A 20,022-nucleotide genomic window follows, 5' to 3' on the forward strand; every position below is an offset into this window, starting at 1 on the left:
GATTCTGGTACCTCAGGACACTCCGCTATATACGCCCACAAACGTGCGCTTGTTCATGTCATGCAGGATGGCACTGATACCACAGACGGTACTGGGGATGTGTTGCGGGTGTCTGCCTCTCTTGCAAAAACGGGTGCAATTGATGATAGAGGCTCAGGGATGTATTGAATATTAATGATACAACACCTGAGAAGGTTGAGGAGGTTTTTTTCACTGAAAATCAGAAAGCCTTGCTAACCTTTCCTGCGTCAAAGGAATGAAATACTATATTTGAGCAAGCGTGGGAAAACCCTGAGAAAAAATTCCAGATCCCTAAAAGGGTCCAGGTGGCGTTTCCTTTCCCTGAGGAGGATAGGAAAAAATGGGAAAGCCCGCCAATTGTTGACGAATCTTTGTCCAGACTCTCCAAAAAGGTGGTTTTACCTGTACCGGGATGTACCGCCTTAAAGGAGCCGGCTGATCGAAAGATTGATAATACACTTAAATCAATGTACACCCTTTCGGGGGCCATATTACGTCCCACTTTTGCTAGTGCATGGATTGCAAAAGTTATAGTAAAATGGTCAGGCACCATGAGGATTTGGATACAATGGATAAGGGTGATGTTGAATTGTTTTTGCGTAACATTCACGATTCAGCAGGTTTTATGGTAGAATCCATGAAAGACCTGGGTTCCATGGCTGCGGGGATCTCTTCCATGTCTGTTTCAGCTCGCCTGGGACTGTGGCTGCGCCAGTGGTCGGCAGACGCGGAATCCAGGAAAAGTGTGGAGTCCCTACCCTACACAGGTTAGGCTCTCTTTGGGTAAGCTTTGGATGCGTGAATATCCACAGCTACAGCGGGTAAGTCGCTCCGTTCTTTCCCTCCGCTGCACCTGCTCCGAAGAAATCCTTCTCTTCATCAGCATCACAGTCCTTTCGGTCTAAAAAGCCTAGAAAGGCCAAACAGTCCAATATCTTCTTTAGGGTAGGTTGAGCTAAATCCAAGAAACCTGCTGCGGCAGGTTCCCAGGAAACTAAGCCCGCTTCCAGTAGATCGAAGTCCTCCGCATGACGATTGATCGCGCGGCCTGGAGGTGGGGCCAGTGGGAGCGAGGCTCAGACAGTTCAGTCACATCTGGGTATCGTCCGGCCTGGATCCCTGGGTGATAGAATTTCAAAATCTCCCTCCTCACGGATTTTTCAAATCGGGCTTGCCAGTTCTGCTGGCGGACAGGACTGTCCTACAAGCAGTGGTCCAGAAGTTGGTGGAGGCAAAGGTCATTGTGCCAGTACCTCCTCATTTGCCAGCCACGGGTTACTATTTGAACCTTTTCATGGTACCGAAACCGGATGGTTCGGTCAGGCCCATTCTGAACCTAAAATCACTGAACCCTTTTCTGAAGAAGTTCAAGTTCAAAATGGAGTCTCTCAGGGCAGTGATATCAGGTCTGGTAGAGGGGGAATTCCTAGTATCCCTGGATATCAAGGATGCCTTCCTCCACATTCTGATTTGGCTACCGCATCAGGCTCATCTCTGTTTTGCATTACTGCACTGTCATTTCCAGTTCCATGCCCTGCCATTCGGCCTCTCTACAGCACCAAGGGTGTTCACCAAGGTGATGGCGGAGATGATGGTTCTACTCCGAAAACAAGGGTTAAACACAATTCCATATCTAGAAGATCTACTGATAAAGGCATCGTCCAAGGAGGAACTGTTGCAGTCCATTGTACTCACAACCCGCCTACTCAGAGTCCACGGTTGGATTCTAAACCTTCCAAAATCTCATTTGGAACCAAACCGGAGGCTGTTTTTTCTGGGGATGATCCTCGACACGGAAGTGCAGAGGGTGTTTCTTCCGCAGGAAAAGGCGTTGGTGATGCAAATGTATTCGCTTTTCGGGGACGATGGTGGCCTCTTACGAGGCTCTCCAGTACGGGAGGTTCCATGCTCGGGCCTTCCAACTGGATCTCCTGAACAAGTGGTCGGGATCTCATCTACACATGCACCAGAGAATTCGTCTGTCGCCAAAGGCCAGGATTTCATTCCTCTGGTGGCTCCAAATGCCTCACCTTCTGGAGGGCCGCAGGTACGGGATTCAGGACTGGGTCCTTCTAACCACGGATGCGAGCCTTCGGGGCTGGGGCGCAGTCACTCAAGAGGAGTCCTTCCAAGGAAGGTGGTCAAGTCTGGAAGCCGGTTTGACGATCAACATCCTGGAATTAAGAGCCGTCTACAACGGTCTTCTTCAGGCGGCCCATCTTCTAAGAGATCGGGCCATTCAAGTACAGTCGGACAATGTAACAACGATGACTTACATAACCCGACAGGGCGGAATGAAGAGCAGAGTTGCGATGTCAGAGATGACCAGAATCATCCTCTGGGCAGAAAGACACGCTTTGGCGCTCTTAGCAATCTTCATTCCGAGAGTGGACAACTGGGAAGCAGACTTCCTCAGCAGACACGATCTCCATCCAGGGGAGTGTGGTCTCCATCCGGAGGTGTTCAAGAAAATAACAGAGCTTTGGGGGTTACCCCAAATAGATATGATGGCCTCTTGTCTCAACAAGAAGCTTCAACGCTATTGTTCCAGGTCGAGGGATTCACAAGCAGTGGCAGTGGATGCCCCGGTGTCTCCGTGGGTGTTCCAGACGGTGTATGTGTTTCCACCACTTTCACTCATTCCAAGAGTTCTAAAGCTCGTAAGGAGAACAAGAGTTCAAGCTATCCTCATTGCTACAGACTGGCCAAGGCGGGCTTGGTACGCAGATTTTCTGAATCTCTTGCATAAAGGTCCGAGGTCTGTTCCTCTTTGGGAGGACCTGCTGCAGCAGGGGCCGTTCGCCTATCAAAACTTACTGCGGCAATGTTTGACAGCATGGAAGTTGAGCGCCTGATATTTGCTCGGAAGGGCTTTCTGAAGGTCGTTCCTGCCCTGATACTGATACTAGGAAAGTGGTAACGTCTAAGCATTACCATCGTGTTTGGAGGAAATATGTCTCTTGGTGTGAGTCCAGGAAGTTTCCTACGGTGGAGTTTCAACTGGGACGTTTCCTTCTCTTCCTGCAAGCAGGTGTGGATATGGGCCTGAGTTTGGGATCTGTGAATGTCCAGATTTCGGCCCTGTCCATTTTCTTTCAGAAACAATTGGCTGCCCTCCCTGAGGTTCAGACCTTTTTGAAGGGAGTTCTGCACATTCAACCTCCCTTTGTACCGCCTACGGCGCCTTGGGACCTTAACGTGGTGTTGCAGTTCCTCCAGGCGGACTGATTTGAGCCTCTACAGGAGGTTGAGGTCAAATTTCTTACATGGAAGGCTGTCACGTTGTTGGCCTTGGCTTCTGCTAGACGTGTGTCAGACTTGGGGGCTTTGTCCTGTAAAAGCCCTTACTTGATATTCCATGAAGATAGAGCTGAGCTCCTGACACATAAGCAGTTTCTTCCAAAAGTTGTGTCGGCATTTCATATCAACCAACCTATTGTGGTGCCAGGGGCTACGGACTCCTCAATTTCGTCAAAGTCCTTGGATGTTGTGAGGGCTTTGAAAATCTATGTGAAGAGGACTGCTCGTCACAGGAAATCGGACTCTTTGTTTGTCCTGTATGATCCCAAGAAAATTGGGTGTCCTGCTTCAAAGCAGACTATATCTCGCTGGATTAGTTTCACTATCCAGCATGCTTATTCTACGGCAGGATTGCGGTGTCCAAAATCTGTTAAAGCCCACTCGTAAGGTGGTGTCTTCCTGGGCGGAGGCCCCGGGGTGTCTCGGCGTTACAAGTTTGCCGAGCGGCAACTTGGTCTGGGTCGAACACGTTTGCGAAGTTTTACAAGTTCGATACTTTGACTGAACTTCAGATCATCAGAGGCCAATCAGTTTTGCAGGAGCCTCCGCATTCTCCCTCCCGTTCTGGGAGCTTTGGTACATCCCCATGGTACTGATGTGGACCCCAGCATCCTCTAGGACGTAAGAGAAAATAGGATTTTGGTTACCTACCGGTAAATCCTTTTCTGTTGCGGGGTACACTGGGCTCCACAAGGATTAACATCGGGGTGTAGAGTAGGATCTTGATCCGAGGCACCTTCTCGTAAACCGTAGAGGATGCTGGGCGCCTGCCCAGCGCTTGGTTTTCCTGCAACCGTTATGTGGCTGAGTACAACCTTGTTTACTTAGGTACTGCATTGTTACTTGGTAAGTAATGTTTCAGCTGTTGCTGAGTTTTTCAAGCTAGTTAGCTTGATGTGCCTTGTATGTGTGAGCTGGTATGAATCTCGCCACAATCTGTGTTAAATCCTTATCTTGAAAATGTTCGTCTCCTTGGGCAGAGTTTATAGACTGAGTCTGGTAGGAGGGGCATAGAGGGAGGAGCCAGCCCACACTCTCAAACTCTTAAAGTGCCTATGGCTCCTGGTGGACTCTTCTATACCCCATGGTACTAATGTGGACCCCAGCATCCTCTACGGACTAAGTGAAAAGGATTTACCGGTAGGTAACCAAAATCCTATTTTTTTCTTTTGATTAAAAGTGCATGGGATTCCTACCCAAATTAGTAGCCAGCATTAGCATTGTAAACCTAGGCTGGAAGTAGCAACATCAAGGGAACAAAAAGCGAAGTTCCTCCCTGAATTTGTTACATCCAGCAATAGGCTTTACTTGGTCGCCCATTATAGCAGACATCCCTTCCCTAGGTCTTTCGGTATGGGGCTGTATTCTATTTGAAGATCAGGCTAGCAAAAACAAATGTCTGCTTATTGCCATTGCTGATTAATGGGAATAAGAGGTGACTGTTGCTCTGGTGCTCTGCTTCTAGACCAAAGAAACATTTCAGCATAAAACAGAGCATTTCAATTGTTGCTCCCTTTTTATTGCCTGTTAGTCGTGGGGAGACATTTCTTCTCACAGCCTCCTGAGATTCGAGAAGAAATGTGTGCAAAATCGGTTTGGGTGCCCACTTGGCGGTGAACCTAACCAATTTATATTTGTTTAGCCACCCGGTGCTTTTAGGTGCAATACTAATGAGAGCATGAATGGAGAAACAATTGAATTGTTTCGTTGGGCACCTATTCATATAGAAGCCCAGCAGGGGGTGCACAACATTTGAATCACCCCCTTTTGAATTATCATGGCTCTAGCCTCTGGTATGGAGCTAAGATTTGTCTCGCCAGATGAGCTTTTGATCAAGCCTAAGGGGGAATTCAATGCGATGAGCTGTTCTGGAGCGGTATATGTATATAGATATAGATATATATATAGATATAGATATATATATATATATCTATATATATATATATATAGAGAGAGAGAGAGATAATGCACTGTAGCTTGGCACTCAGGATAAAAGCTGTATACTAATGGGGTGCCTTCCCAAATATTAATAGTTACCAATGTCTTTACCAGAAAGAACCAGGCGTCACTCCCAAATTCCAAATCAAGCAGGTGTATTAGAAATTCATGGTGTCATAAACAAGCGTCAACGTTTCAAGGCTCGCAGGCCTTTTCGTCAGGACGTATATATTAGTGAAAATATTAGTTTCTAGTTCTTTTCACTAATATATACGTCCTGACGAAAAGGCCTGCGAGCCTTGAAACGTTGACGCTGGTTTATGACACCATGAATTTCTAATACACCTGCTTGATTTGGAATTTGGGAGTGACGCCTGGTTCTTTCTGGTAAAGACATTGGTAACTATATATATATATATATATATATATATAGTTACCAATGTCTTTACCAGAAAGAACCAGGCGTCACTCCCAAATTCCAAATCAAGCAGGTGTATTAGAAATTCATGGTGTCATAAACAAGCGTCAACGTTTCAAGGCTCGCAGGCCTTTTCGTCAGGACGTATATATTAGTGAAAATATTAGTTTCTAGTTCTTTTCACTAATATATACGTCCTGACGAAAAGGCCTGCGAGCCTTGAAACGTTGACGCTGGTTTATGACACCATGAATTTCTAATACACCTGCTTGATTTGGAATTTGGGAGTGACGCCTGGTTCTTTCTGGTAAAGACATTGGTAAATATATATATATATATATATATATATATATAGTTACCAATGTCTTTACCAGAAAGAACCAGGCGTCACTCCCAAATTCCAAATCAAGCAGGTGTATTAGAAATTCATGGTGTCATAAACAAGCGTCAACGTTTCAAGGCTCGCAGGCCTTTTCGTCAGGACGTATATATTAGTGAAAATATTAGTTTCTAGTTCTTTTCACTAATATATACGTCCTGACGAAAAGGCCTGCGAGCCTTGAAACGTTGACGCTGGTTTATGACACCATGAATTTCTAATACACCTGCTTGATTTGGAATTTGGGAGTGACGCCTGGTTCTTTCTGGTAAAGACATAGATATATATATATATATATATATATATATATATTTACCAATGTCTTTACCAGAAAGAACCAGGCGTCACTCCCAAATTCCAAATCAAGCAGGTGTATTAGAAATTCATGGTGTCATAAACAAGCGTCAACGTTTCAAGGCTCGCAGGCCTTTTCGTCAGGACGTATATATTAGTGAAAATATTAGTTTCTAGTTCTTTTCACTAATATATACGTCCTGACGAAAAGGCCTGCGAGCCTTGAAACGTTGACGCTGGTTTATGACACCATGAATTTCTAATACACCTGCTTGATTTGGAATTTGGGAGTGACGCCTGGTTCTTTCTGGTAAAGACATTGGTAAATATATATATATATATATATATATATATATATATATCTATCTATATATCCACAAGCATTTTGTACCGACTTCCAGACATGATGATTTTAACCTAGCGGTTGATCATTATAAGTTTGGACGAAAATTGAGATTACGTGAGTACTTTGGTGATAAAAACATAAGAGGTTGGAGAAACGGTCGATCCAAAAATACTTAAAAAACCTAGCTTGTTTGATCCCCCTTCCTCCAGTCCCAGTATCCGTACATTTCTGAGGATGACTGAAAACGATTTTAGAACTAACACCTCTAAAGGATTCGCTAATTTGACGCCTGACCAACGCGCAGCTTTAACATAATTGAGAAATAATGATAAAATTGTTATCCGGCCCGCCGATAAAGGCGGAGCCGTGGTCATTCAGAATTTTGTTGATTATGACGCTGAGGTCAGACGCCAACTTGCGGATCCTGAGACTTACTCCAAATGTGGGTATAACCCTATGCCCCTTGTGAAAAGAAGGGTTGATTCATTGATTGACCGATCAGTGAATTTGGGGTGGCTGAATGAGCAGATCGCGACCTTCCTGAAAGTTGAATTTCCAATTTGTCCCATGCTCTATACACTCCCTAAGGTCCATAAGTCCATGGTCAACCTCCCCGGCAGACCTATTATTTCTGCCAGGGGGTCTCTCCTACAACCTCTTGCCATGTTTGTTGATGGCTTTCTACAAGAATTAATACCTTACATACCGAGCTACCTTAGAGATACAGGTGACTTCTTGACCAAAATTATGGACCTTGGGGAGATCAAGGAGGATGTGTTACTTGCAACACTTGATGTATCATCGCTGTACACTATTATTCCCCATAGAAAGGGTCTGGAGGCCGTGAAGAATTTATTAGTTTCATCTGATATAATCACTATCCCCATTGACTGTATCTTGGAATTTTTAGAGATTATTTTGACAAATAATCACTTTATGTACCAAGGGGAATACTATATGCAGTGTTCGGGGATGGCTATGGGCTCGAATGTGGCCCCTATATATGCAGGAATATTCATGCATGAGTATGAGATTACTAACATCATGCCAAGATATGGTAACAAGATTATATATTATAGACGCTTTATAGATGATGTCTTTCTGCTGTGGGACGGTACCGAATTAGAATTTAATGATAAGTTAGAATATTTGAATAATTTGGATTCCACTGTACGTTTCACGGGACACTTAGACTCCAATTCCATTAATTTTTTGGACCTGACCATCTTTAGGAATGGTACTCATTTGGGTACAACATTATATAGAAAAGAAACAGATCGCAATACGATCTTGCATGCGACGAGCAATTACCCACCATCACTAAGAGCTAGTTTGCCGATCTCGCAATTCATGCGAGTTCTGAGGAACAACACAGACCCGATGACCGCTGAGGAACAGATTGTGGAAATGAAGACCCGTTTTATTCAGAGGGGGTACAGTATGTGCACTATCAATAAGTGTCTGGATAAGGCACGATCAAGAATGGTTGAGGCTAAACCGACCAAGGAGGCGCGGATGATATATGTCACACAGTTTGATGCAAAATCGCCTGCTGTCAGAGCGTCAATAAGGAGGCATTGGCCCATATTGAACTCAGATCCAAAGTTCAAAAATTCATTCGAACATCCACCAATGTTGGCCTACAGACGGGGGCGTAATCTGAAGCAACTATTGATGCACCCAGCTAGACAAACGGCTGGCTCTGAGAACAACTGGCTAAATAAGATAAGAAAAGGCTGCGTCAAATGCCTAGGCTGTGTGACATGTCGCTCGATGTTGGTTGGTGAGAAGTTCCCACACCCCCTCAGTGGACAATCAATTACCATTCGGCACCGACTGCATTGTCAGATGGACCACGTGATTTATATGCTACTATGCCCGTGCGGTCTTCCATATGTGGGGATGACCACCTGTTCATTCAGAGAGCGGATGGCCAACCACCGCAGCTCAATCCATCAAGCGCTGCAAACAGGCCGTACTGACAAACCGGTGGCTCAACACTTTTTGAACGAGGGACATCAAGTGGCATCACTGAAGTGCAGGATTATTGATTGGGCCCCTGTCCCCAATAGAGGGGGTGATCGCTCCCTTCTCCTAAGAAAACTTGAAGCAAGGTGGATACACAGATTGGGTTCAGTGACACCTAATGGACTGAATGAGTCAAACCCACTAAACGTTTTTCTACGATGATAGAGCTTTGTGGAATTTAGTAGGAGATTTTCTGCCCGATGCATCCCAATATCTTTTTTGTTGTTTTTGTTAGCTATATGTTAATTATATATAACTTAGGCCTTACTTGGCTTGTTTTATCTGTGTAGTGAGGATCAGTGGGGTGCTATGGAGGTGCGAATGGAGGGCCGAATTAAACCATAATTGATTATGCCTTGACTGGGTTATTTACTTGAATGGGGTCGCTGTCGCCCGGCCATTGCACCTTGCTGATCTAATTATATTTACAGGTAAGGGGTTTTATGTGGGGAATGTTTTTAATTGCACTGCCTGGCTCTTGTACCCTCGATATTGTAAATGATATGCACGCTGCCATATTTACATTCATATACCTGCCATATATTGGTGGGTGATATTAGTTGGCTATGTGGGAATGACAGTCCGCTTTGTGACATGAGCTGTAGTTACTCTGTCTAGCAATACCTTTCGCCGGTGGGACTGAGCGTGTCACTTCCTGTTTGCGTTCCACCCGGCGCATGGACACTTCCGGCCTGATGACGCTTGCGTTCCACGGACCGGAAGTGCTCGGCTCCGGGACGCGGCGGATTTTAAAGCTCTGCTATAGCGGCTTTGGTGCTTTAAACATTGCTTAGGAGGTCTATTGAGATAGGTATTTGCTGGTGGGGATCACTGTAGTAACATATGATCTCTGTAGATGTGATTAATAAGCATGAAAAATCGCTGTCTCACCTTGACATCACAGCACCTTTGGCGCCTTTTTTGAATGATGAGGGTATATAGAGCCAGTCAGGCAGGACCAGCGTTGCTGCTGGATGTTTGGATTTCTGTTCCTTCCTTGTTGGAAGTTGCTATTGATGTGCAGTGCCTCCTGAGGAAGGCCCGTGCAGGGCCGAAAGCGCTTGAGGAATATCTTGCCATTATGCTGAATATGTAAAGTATATTACAAATAAATTAACTGGTGTATTTATGAAAAAGTCTGGAGAGTGCCCCCTCTGAATTTTATATATATATATAATATATATATATATCCAAAAGCATTGTAACTCCAATCGATGTTGGTACTAGCATTTATGTCCGCTTTAGAAAGCTGTCAGGTGGCACTTCGAGCTGAATTGAATCTGCCCTTAAGAACTCTGCAGTACAACAAGCAACAGTCTATCAATGAATTGGACTACAGCTAACTTATTCTGTCTCTGCAGCGCCTCCACCCCTGCAGTTAGTGTTGCAGTGCTGTGGCTAGGCCACGTGAGAGGCTGGGGGCACTTGGGTTCAAATGCTTCTGGTGTATTTTCTAATTACCATATTTACCTGCCACTTGAATTTTGTTGACAGTGTTTTATCTGAGGGTAACATTTCTACTTGAAATATTACTTTTCAGTATAGTAATGGTTGTGAAAGATCAGTTTCTCAAACGTCCTAGAGGATGCTGGGGACGACATCAAGACCATGGGGTATAGACGGGATCCGCAGGAGACATGGGCACTCTAAAGACTTTTCATTGGGTGTGAACTGGCTCCTTCCTCTATGCCCCTCCTCCAGACCTCCATTTTAGAAATGTGCCCAGGTCAACTGGATTCCCTCTGAGGCATACTTAACCTACTCTCCCGGAAGCTGCGGGAGGCTCCTGTTTTTTGGGGTAGCCCCCCGCACCCCCGGAAGAGTGGGCAGGTCTCCCGCATCCTGCTCGCACCCTAGTGATGCGAGCAGGATGGAGAGATAACCTCCGTCGGGTGGAGAAGGGGTTAAAATGATGCAAATCACCTGCAGCGTCTCCTCTCCGGGCTTCTCCCGGAGAGGAGAAATACAATGTAGGTAAGTATGCTCTGAGGAGCTCTACATTAGTTTCTCTGAAAAGACTTATGTTAGGTTTTTTATTTTCAAGGAGATCTGCTGGCATCAGACTCCCTGCTTCGTGGGACTGAGGGGGCAGAAGCAGAACAAACTTCATCAGAGTTTCATGGCTCTGCTTCTGGCTGACAGGACACCATTAGCTCCTGAAGGGAACTGAACGCTAGCAGTGTCTAGATGCTCACTCCGGCAGCACGCCGTCACCCCCCTCACAGAGCCAGAAGTCAGAAGACAGGTGAGTATAAGAAGAATGATCTTCTATCAAGTTAGTGACGGCTGAGGTGCGACGCGGCTGGCGGGAGCACAGCGCGCCATTGCTGCCCACACACACACAGGCACTACAGGGTGCAGGGCGCGGGAGGGTGCGCCCTGGGCAGCAAGAAAAATACCTCAAACTGGCTAAAAGGGGGCATAAGTTGCCGCTGGCACAGCCCTACCCCCGCCAGTATAAATATTAGTGTTTGCATGAATGTAAGGACGCGCCATTGTGGGGGCGGAGCTTCTTCCTCAGGCAGCCAGCACACTACTCTGCTCCATTTTCTCTCTCTCCTCAGGCTGCAGAGAACACGCTGGTCCTCTCCTCCACTTCTGACAAGTACAGGGTGCTATTAAGGGGGGGCACAAAGCAATTGTGGTGCATTTGATAGTGTATATTACTATTTAAAAAGCGCTGTTAGGCTGTGGACATACTGTGTTCACAGGAAATGCTGGCGCTGGGATTGTGAACTGGCTGCTCCTATCCTGTGTCCCTCTGACAGATTTTACTGTGGGTCTGTCCCCAAAATAAGTCCCAGTGTGTGTGTTGGTGTGCTGTACACGTGTGAGGCATGTCTGAGGCAGGGAGTTCCTCCCCGGAGGAAGCCATTTTAGGGACACAGAGTTGTAATGTGGTGGCGCTACCGGCACACCAAGAGCCTGCATGGGTGAAAGAGATACGTAACAGTATGCATCTGATTAACCGTAGATTAGATAAGTCTGAATCTAAGGCTGCATGCTGGAGAAAATCTGTGGAAGATGTGATTTTTCAGGATGCTGTTATTCCTTATGCGGGCGGCCCCTCTGGGTCACATAAGAGACCATTTGCAAATGTTGTAAACACTGATACCGACACGGATTCTGACTCTTGGGTCGACGATAGTGAATCCAGAGAGAGAGAGATCATAAATTGGCAAAAAATATACAATATATGATTGTGGCTATAAGGGACGTGTTGGAGGTTACAGAAACCACTCCTGTACCTCAGGAGAAGGCGTATTTATGTAAGGAAAAGAAGTCCAAAGTCACGTTCCCTCCTTCACACGAACTAAATGCTGTGTTTGAAGGGATGTGGGTGAATCCTGATAAAAGATTTTGTATTCCCAAAAGAATTCACATAGCTTACCCTTTCCCGGCTGAGGACAGGAAAAGTGGGAGTCACCCCCTGTGTTAGACAGTGCACTTTCCAGGTTGACAAAGAAGGTAATTCTCCCTGCTCCTGGCACGGCTTCTCTTAAAGAGCCGGCCGACCGCAAAATGGAAACGACATTGAAATCCATTTATGTTACCAATGGTACACTGATCAGGCCCACTATTGCCTGCGCATGGGTGAGTCGCGCTATTGAAAAATGGTCAAAGCGTGTCATCAGAAATTGACACGATTGATAAAGATGAGATACTCCTTAAGTTAGGGAATATCAAGGACGCTGCCGCCTACATGCTGGAAGCAATGAAGGATATTGGACTCTAGAGTTCACAGGTTGCTACCATGGCAGTATCGGCTAGGCGGGCGTTGTGGATTCGCGAGTGGAATGCGGATGCAGATTCCAAAAGAAACATGGAAGCTCTCCCATATAAAGTTGAGGCCTTATTTGTCGATGGCCTGGATGCGTTAGTCTCGGCGGCTACCGCAGGTAAGTCGACATTTTTGCCCTCTGCGCCTGCACCGGCAAAAAAGACCTATCACCCGCAAATGCAGTCCTTTCGGCCCAATAAATACAAAAAGACGAGAGGTTCCCCCTTCTTTGCAGGTAGGGGAAGGGGAAAGTAGCCCACAGCGGCTCCAGGTTCCCAAGAGCAGAAGTCTACCCCTACTTCTGCCAAATCCCCAGCATGACGCTGGAGCTCCCTTGCGGGAGGCCGCTCGGGTGGGGGCACATCTCAGACTCTTCAGCCAGGATTGGATTCTGTCTGGCCTGGATACCTGGGTGTTGCAAATACTATCCCAGGGGTATAAGCTGGAGTTTCAAGACGTTCCCCCATGATGATTTTCCAAATCGACCTTGCCAGTTTCTCCGTCAGAAAGAGAAGCAGTAACAGCGGCAATCCAAAAATTATGTCAAGATCAGGTCATAGTCCTGGTACCGTTGTCACAACAAGGGAGGGGTTTTTATTCAAGCCTCTTTGTGGTTCCGAAGCCGGACGGCTTGGTCAGACCGATACTAAATCTAAAGGATCTGAATTGTTACCTAAAAAGGTTCAAGTTCAAGATGGAATCACTTTGGGCAGTGATTGCCAGTCTGGAGGAGTGGGACTAATTGGTGTCGGTGGACATAAAGGATGCTTACCTGCATGTTCACATTTATCCTCCTCTTCAGTCTTATCAGAGATTCGCGGTTCAGGAATGCCATTACCAATTCCAGACATTACCTTTCTGGGTCTCCACGGCGCCGAGGGTATTCACCAAGGTGATGGCGGAGATGATGGTTCTCCTTCGTCAGAAAGGAGTCAATATAATTCCTTATCTGGACGACCTCCTGATAAAGGCGAGATCCAGGGAGCAGTTGTTACAAAACATATCACTCTCGTTGTCAATACTCCAACAACACGGGTGGATCATAAATGACCCAAAGTCACAGTTGGAACCGACGACAAGGTTGTCTTTCCTCGGGATGATTCTGGACACAGAAGTTCAGAAAGTAATTCTTCCGCTGGAAAATGCTCTGGAAATCTAGAAAATGGTAAAACAGATATTGAAACCATCAAGTGTGTCGATCCATCATTGCATTCGGTTGTTGGGGAAGATGGTGGCGGCCTACGAGACCATACAGTTTGGCAGGCTCCATGCCAGAGTATTCCAGTGGTACCTATTGGACAAGTGGTCGGGGTCACACCTACACATGCACAGAAAGATAATCCTGTCGTCCAAAACCAGGATTTCGCTCCTGTGGTGGTTGCACAGCTCTCACCTACTAGAGGGACGCAGGTTTGGGATTCAGGACTGGGTCCTGGTGACCACGGATGCAAGTCTCCGAGGCTGGGGAGCAGTCTCTCAGGGAGAAAACTTCCAGGAATCCTGCCTTCACATAAACGTTCTGGAGCTAAGAGCCATTTACAACGGCCTACAACAAGCGGTACATCTTCTTCAAGACTGTCCCGTGCAGATCCAGGCGGAGAATGTAACAGTAGTCGCATACATAAACAGGCAGGGCGGAACGAAAAGCTGAGCGGCAATGGCAGAGGCGACAAAAATCCTCGAGCAATCTTCATTGCCCCGGACTGGCCATGGAGGGCTTGGTACCCAGATCTTCAGGAGTTGCTCATCGAAGATCCTCGGCCTCTTACTCCTCGAGAGGACCTGCTGCAGCAGGGGCCGTGCGTGTACCAAGACTTACCGCGGCTGCGTTTGACGGCATGGCTGTTGAACGCCGTATCCTAGCCAGGAAGGGTATTCCCGAGGAGGTCATCCCCACCCTTATTCGAAACATTACCACCGTATTTGGAGAAAATGTGTTTCTTGGTGTGAATCCAAGAAGGCTCCTACGGAAGAGTTTGAGTTGGGACGTTTTCTCCATTTTTTGCAGGATGGTGTGGAGGCGGGCCTCTGATTGGAATCAATCAAGGTCCAGATTTCGGCCTTGTCAGTGTTCTTCCAGAAACAATTGGCCTCTCTTCCAGAGGTTCAGACCTTTGTGAAAGGGGTTCTGCACATCCAACCTCCATTCGTGCCTCCAGTGGCACCATGGGACCTTTAACGTGGTATTGCAGTTCCTTCAATCGGATTGGTTTGAGCCTGTACAAAAGATAGAGTTGAAGTTTCTCACTTGAAAGTAGTGATGCTTTGGCATCTGCACGGAGGGTGTCTGAATTGGGGGCCTTGTCTCACAAGAGCCCTTACCTGATCTTCCATGAAGATGGGGCAGAGTTGGTGACTCGTCAACATTTTCTTCCGAAGGTGGTTTCATCTTTCCACATAAACCAACCTATTGTAGTGCCAGTAGTTACGGACACATTCACTGATTCAAAATCTCTAGATGTGGTTAGATCTTTGAAAATCTATGTCGCTAGAACGGCTCGTATACGGAAAACAGAGGCTCTGTTTGTCCTGTATGCTCACAACAAGATTGGCTGTCCTGCTTCCATGCAGACTATGACACGTTGGATTAGAAATACGATTCAGCAAGCTCATACTACGGCTTGTTTGCCGTTACCGACGTCGGTAAAGGCCCACTCCACTAGGAAGGTGGGCTCATCCCGGGCGGCTGCCCGGGGGGTCTCGGCATTACAACTTTGCCGAGCAGCTACTTGGTCAGGGTCAAACACATTTGCGAAGTTCTACAAGTTTGACACCTTGGCCGATGAGGACCTCAAGTTTGGTCAGTCGGTGATGCAAGGTCATCCGCACTCTCCCGCCCGTACTGGAGCTTTGGTATAGACCCCATGGTCTTGATGTCTTCAGCATCCTCTAGGACGTATGAGAAAATAGGATTTTGATAACCTACCGGCTAAATCCTTTTCTCCTAGTCCGTAGAGGATGCTGGGCGCCCGTCCCAGTGCGCACTTTACCTGCAGTTTAGTTATTAGTTACGCAAGTTGTGTTTTCTTGGTTTCAGCATGCTGCTGCAATTGGTTCATGCCTGTTGGCGTGTGTTATGTTGAATGCCATGTGTGCGGCATGGTTGAGGGTGTGAGTTGGTAGATATCTCACCACTAGTTAAGTAATTCCTTTCCTCGAAATGTCAGTCTCCCTGGGCACAGTTCCTACAACTGAGGTCTGGAGGAGGGGCATAGAGGGAGGAGCCAGTTCACACCCAATGAAAAGTCTTTAGAGTGCCCGTGTCTCCTGCGGATCCCGTCTATACCCCATGGTCTTGATGTCGTCCCCAGCATCCTCTATGGACTAGGAGAAAAGGATTTACCGGTAGGTTATCAAAATCCTACTTTATAGGATGTATAATTGTGTATTTGTTAAGTGCTGTCATATAGCTGAGACAATATTGCTTCACTGTAATAGGCCCTACACACTGGCCGACATCACTCAAAGATATGAACGATCTTGTTTATTAATGAACGAGATACCGTTCACATCTTTGAGTGTGGAGGCACCAGCGATGAACGATGCGCGGCCCTGCGCTCGTTCGTCGCTGGTTCCCCGTCGGCTGTACATGCTGGCCAGTATGGATCTCATCCATATTTGCCTGCACTGCTACGGAGTCGGGTGACGGGGGGAGTGAAGAAACTTCACTCCCCCCGCCGACGGGTCGCCCGTATCTGTTGTCGGGCAGCTCTGCGGCGGATTGGCCAATGTGTAGGGCCCTTTAGAAGAATCTGAATAGCAATCTTAATAATGATACCAGACTAATTGAAATTATTATTATTATTTTTTTTTTTACCAGATAGTGCTGCTGGCTCCTCTCCTTACATGATCAGCACATTGCTTCATACTGTAGTTAATATTTTATTCATCTCTGCTGCTTGACCCATGCTGATTAACCATGTTAAAGGAGAGCCTTAACAATTCTCGTTTCTCACCCAAAAACTCAGACAACGGTCTACTGAAGGAATATAAACTAGAGATTGAACTGTTAAACAAAGAGTTGGAAAAAGAAAAATGTAAAGCACAGGAGGCTAGAAAACAGTTTGCCTTTGAACGGAAACGATGTAAAGAAACATACGAAAAAGAAAAAAGCAAGCTAGTGGATGATCTAAAGTCTAAGTGGGAACAGCAGAGAACTTGTGAGCTGCAGCAGCTGAAGGACACAGTATTGCGAGAAAGGGAATTGGAAATAAAGCATCTGATGAGATGGAAAGAGGAGGAACTGAGAGAGTTTAAGCTATTTCTGCAGAAGGAAAGGGATTCTGCAATAAAACAAGCCAGGGAACTGCAGAGACAGTTAGTTGATGAATTGCTAAACAAGCGCTATGCAAGGAAGTCTAGCAGTGCCAATAAAAATGAACAAACGCTCTCTGCTAGCGAATGCCAGTGTAAACTTCAGGATGTTCTGTCTAAGCTTAGATGGGATTATGATAGTGAACAGGCTGCACGTATTCGCCATCTCAAAGTGGAACTGGACCTGGAAAGAAATCTCTTTATTAAGTACATTCTGGATAGCTCTTATAGCAATTTATCTGCTATTTTACGAAGAAACGAAAAGCGTATCGACTGTGGAGAAATTAAATATGGGCGTTATTCTCTTGGTAGCCAGGCTACCAAGCCATGTTCGCTAGAAATAGTTCGGCAACGATCTCTTGAAATTGTGGGCTCCCATAATCGATATCCTGAAAGTATATTGTTAAGGTCAAGATCACTTGATTGTGCAGGAGGTGAATTCCTGCATAATTCAACAGAGAAGTCATGGAAACTAAGTCCAGAAAGTATCCTTATGCCCAGACAGACGGAATGCCACGAGACTCACACATTGGAGACCAATGTTACCTTTTCAGGAGTGAAAAATGATTCAACGCAACAACCAGGTTTAGAGGGAGAGCTACCTCAGTTTCCCGAAAATACAGAGTGTTCTTTTCACAATGTTTCAACAGTGATAGAAGATGACTGTGCAGTATCACTGGAAGCACTGGATTGCAACCAAAGTCGTGGTTCAAATGCTCAAAGTGTTGATATTTTACAGCACTGGTCGGTAAGATGTTTTTCCTTCTATTATAATACTGTACATAAGGGATGTTAGTATATGTGTGCATTCTTGTAAATAATCTCTTTACATCAAGTTTTGATTTTACCACTTCAGTATTCATTAGAAAAACGTGTACTATAAGGAAAAATGTATCTTACTATAAGTTATTAGACATATCAACTTGCTTTTCTATGGCCTGTACAAAAACACTTGGCCTACTTCCTTGTGCTTTATATGTCCACCGAACTCTGACTTCTAATGTCCATATACTCAACAGTAGGGGGTGAATTATCCAGTATGTACTATAGAGTAAATAAATAAACGTTTGAAATCTTTAGAAGGATTTCATGAGCAGAATAGTGCAATATAGTCTATATAGTGGTTTGCAATATAAACCTACTCTTATAGGGCGATTTTAATTAGTTGCAAGGTTCTGTAAACTAAACTGGCATTTCCTTTCTTGGTCCTTCTGACAGTGTTTACTGTGGGTCTGTCCCCTATAAGCCCTGGAGTGTCTGTGGTGGGATTGTGCACGTGTGTGACATGTCTGAGGCAGGGAGCTCTTCCCCTGAGGGAGCCATTTTAGGGGGACAGAGTGATACTGTGGTGGCGCTGCCGGCACACCACAAGCCTGAATGGGTGAAAGAATTACGTGATAGTGTGAATCATATCAGTAAGAGATTGGATAAGTCTGAGTCTCATGCAGAAAACTGAAAAAAATCTGTTGAAGATGTGATTTTTAATAGTTCTGCCTTTTCATCCACAGGGGACCCCTCTGGGTCACATAAAAGGTAATTTGCACAGGTTGTACAAACTGATACCGACACGGACTCTGATTCCTGTGTCAACACTAGTGATTCCAGGGTAATAGATCCAAAAAGTTAGCAAGAAACATTCAATACATGATTGTTGCTATAAAGGAGGTGTTAGAAGTTATGGAAACCCCTCCTTTACCACAGGAGAAGGCTTACTTTTGTAAAGAAAAGAAAATTAATGTAACTTTTCCTTCATCTCATGAGCTGAACAGTCTCTTTGAGGGAGTCTGGACAAATTCTGAAAAGAAATTTCAGCTTCCCAAAAGAATGAAGGTAGCTTACCCTTTCCCTGCAGAGGACAGGAAAAGGTGGGAGTCACCCGCCGTTTTACACAGTGCCCTGTCATGGTTAACAAAAAAGGTGATTCTCCCTGTGCCTGGAACGGCTTCACTTAAGGAGCCGGCAAACCGCAAGTTGGAGAATACGTTGAAATCTATTTATGTGACCAATGGGACATAACTCGGGCCTGCCATTGCCTGTGCGTGGGTGAGTAGTGCTATTGGAGAGTGGTCAGATAACTTGTCATCAGACATTGACACTATAGATAGACGAGATACTCCTAACGTTAAGTCATATCAAAGATGCTGCTGCGTTTGTGCTAGAAGCCATGAAAGATATTGGTCGCTTGTGATCAAGAGCCGCTACCATGGCAATCTCAGCACGGAGGGCGTTGTAGATTCGCCAATGGAATGCTGACGCAGATTCCAAAAGGACTATGGAGGCTCTTCCGTACAAAGGCGAGGTCTTGTTTGGAGATGGGCTGGATGCTTTCGTTTCTGCGGCTGCCGCAGGTAAGTCGACATTCTTGCCTAATGCTCCTGCGTCGGCGAAAACCATCCCTCTCAGATGCAGTGTTTTCGGCCCAATAAATACAATAAGGGTAAAGGTTCCCCTTTCTTTGCGCGTAATGAAGGGAAAAAGGAAAAAAGTCCACAGCGTCTTCAGGATCACAGGAGCAGAATTCAACCTCTGGTTCTGCCAAATCTTCAGCAGGACGCTGGGGCTCCCTGGCGGGAGTCCGCTCAGGAGGGGGCACGTCTGAAACTATTCAGTCAGTTCTGGGTTCGATCTCCCCTGGACCCGTGGGTATTACAAATAGTGTCCCACGGGTACAAACTGGAGTTTCAAGACATTCCCCCATGCCGATTTTTCAAATATGCCTTACCAGCTTCTATCCCGGACAGGGAAGTGGTTGCAGCAGCAATACAAAAATTGTCAGGATCAAGTCATTGTCCTGGTTCCCTTGTTACAACAAGGAGAAGGGTTTTATTCAAGCCTATTTGTAGTTCCGAAGCCGGACAGCTCGGTCAGGCTGATTCTAAACCTGAAAAATATGAATCTCTACCTGCAAAGGTTCAAGTTCAAGATGGAATCTCTGAGGGCAGTGATTTCCAGTCTGGAGGAGGGGGAATTCATGATGTCAGTGGACATAAAAGATGCCTACTTACATGTTCCCATTTATCCTCCGCATCAAGCTTATCTGAGATTTGCAGTGCAGGTTTGTCATTACCAATTTCAGACGTTGCCGTTCGGACTCGCCACGGCACCGAGGGTGGTTACGAAGGTGATGGCGGAGATGATGGTCCTCTTTTGACAGCAAGGAGTCAATATAATCCCTTACCTGGACGATCTCCTGATAAAGGCGA

The 20,022-nt window shown here is 45.9% G+C and overlaps 1 protein-coding gene across 15 annotated transcripts in view; it reads left to right on the plus strand.

Annotated features, from left to right (window-relative positions):
• TSPOAP1 (TSPO associated protein 1) overlaps positions 1–20,022 on the plus strand; it is a 941,658-nt gene that overhangs the window by 145,605 nt on the left and 776,031 nt on the right. For 14 of the 15 annotated variants that reach the window (XM_063956204.1, XM_063956202.1, XM_063956206.1 and 11 more), the window contains exon 2: positions 16,326–17,567. In XM_063956204.1, coding sequence (XP_063812274.1) covers positions 16,425–17,567 — 1,143 coding nt within the window. In that variant the 5' untranslated portion in view covers positions 16,326–16,424. Of the gene's footprint in view, positions 1–16,325; positions 17,568–20,022 lie in introns of those variants that run through there. The other variant, XM_063956215.1, reaches the window with a different exon arrangement.

This window comes from Pseudophryne corroboree, chromosome 2 (assembly GCF_028390025.1).
Source record: "Pseudophryne corroboree isolate aPseCor3 chromosome 2, aPseCor3.hap2, whole genome shotgun sequence".
NCBI classification, from domain to species: Eukaryota; Metazoa; Chordata; class Amphibia; order Anura; family Myobatrachidae; genus Pseudophryne; species Pseudophryne corroboree.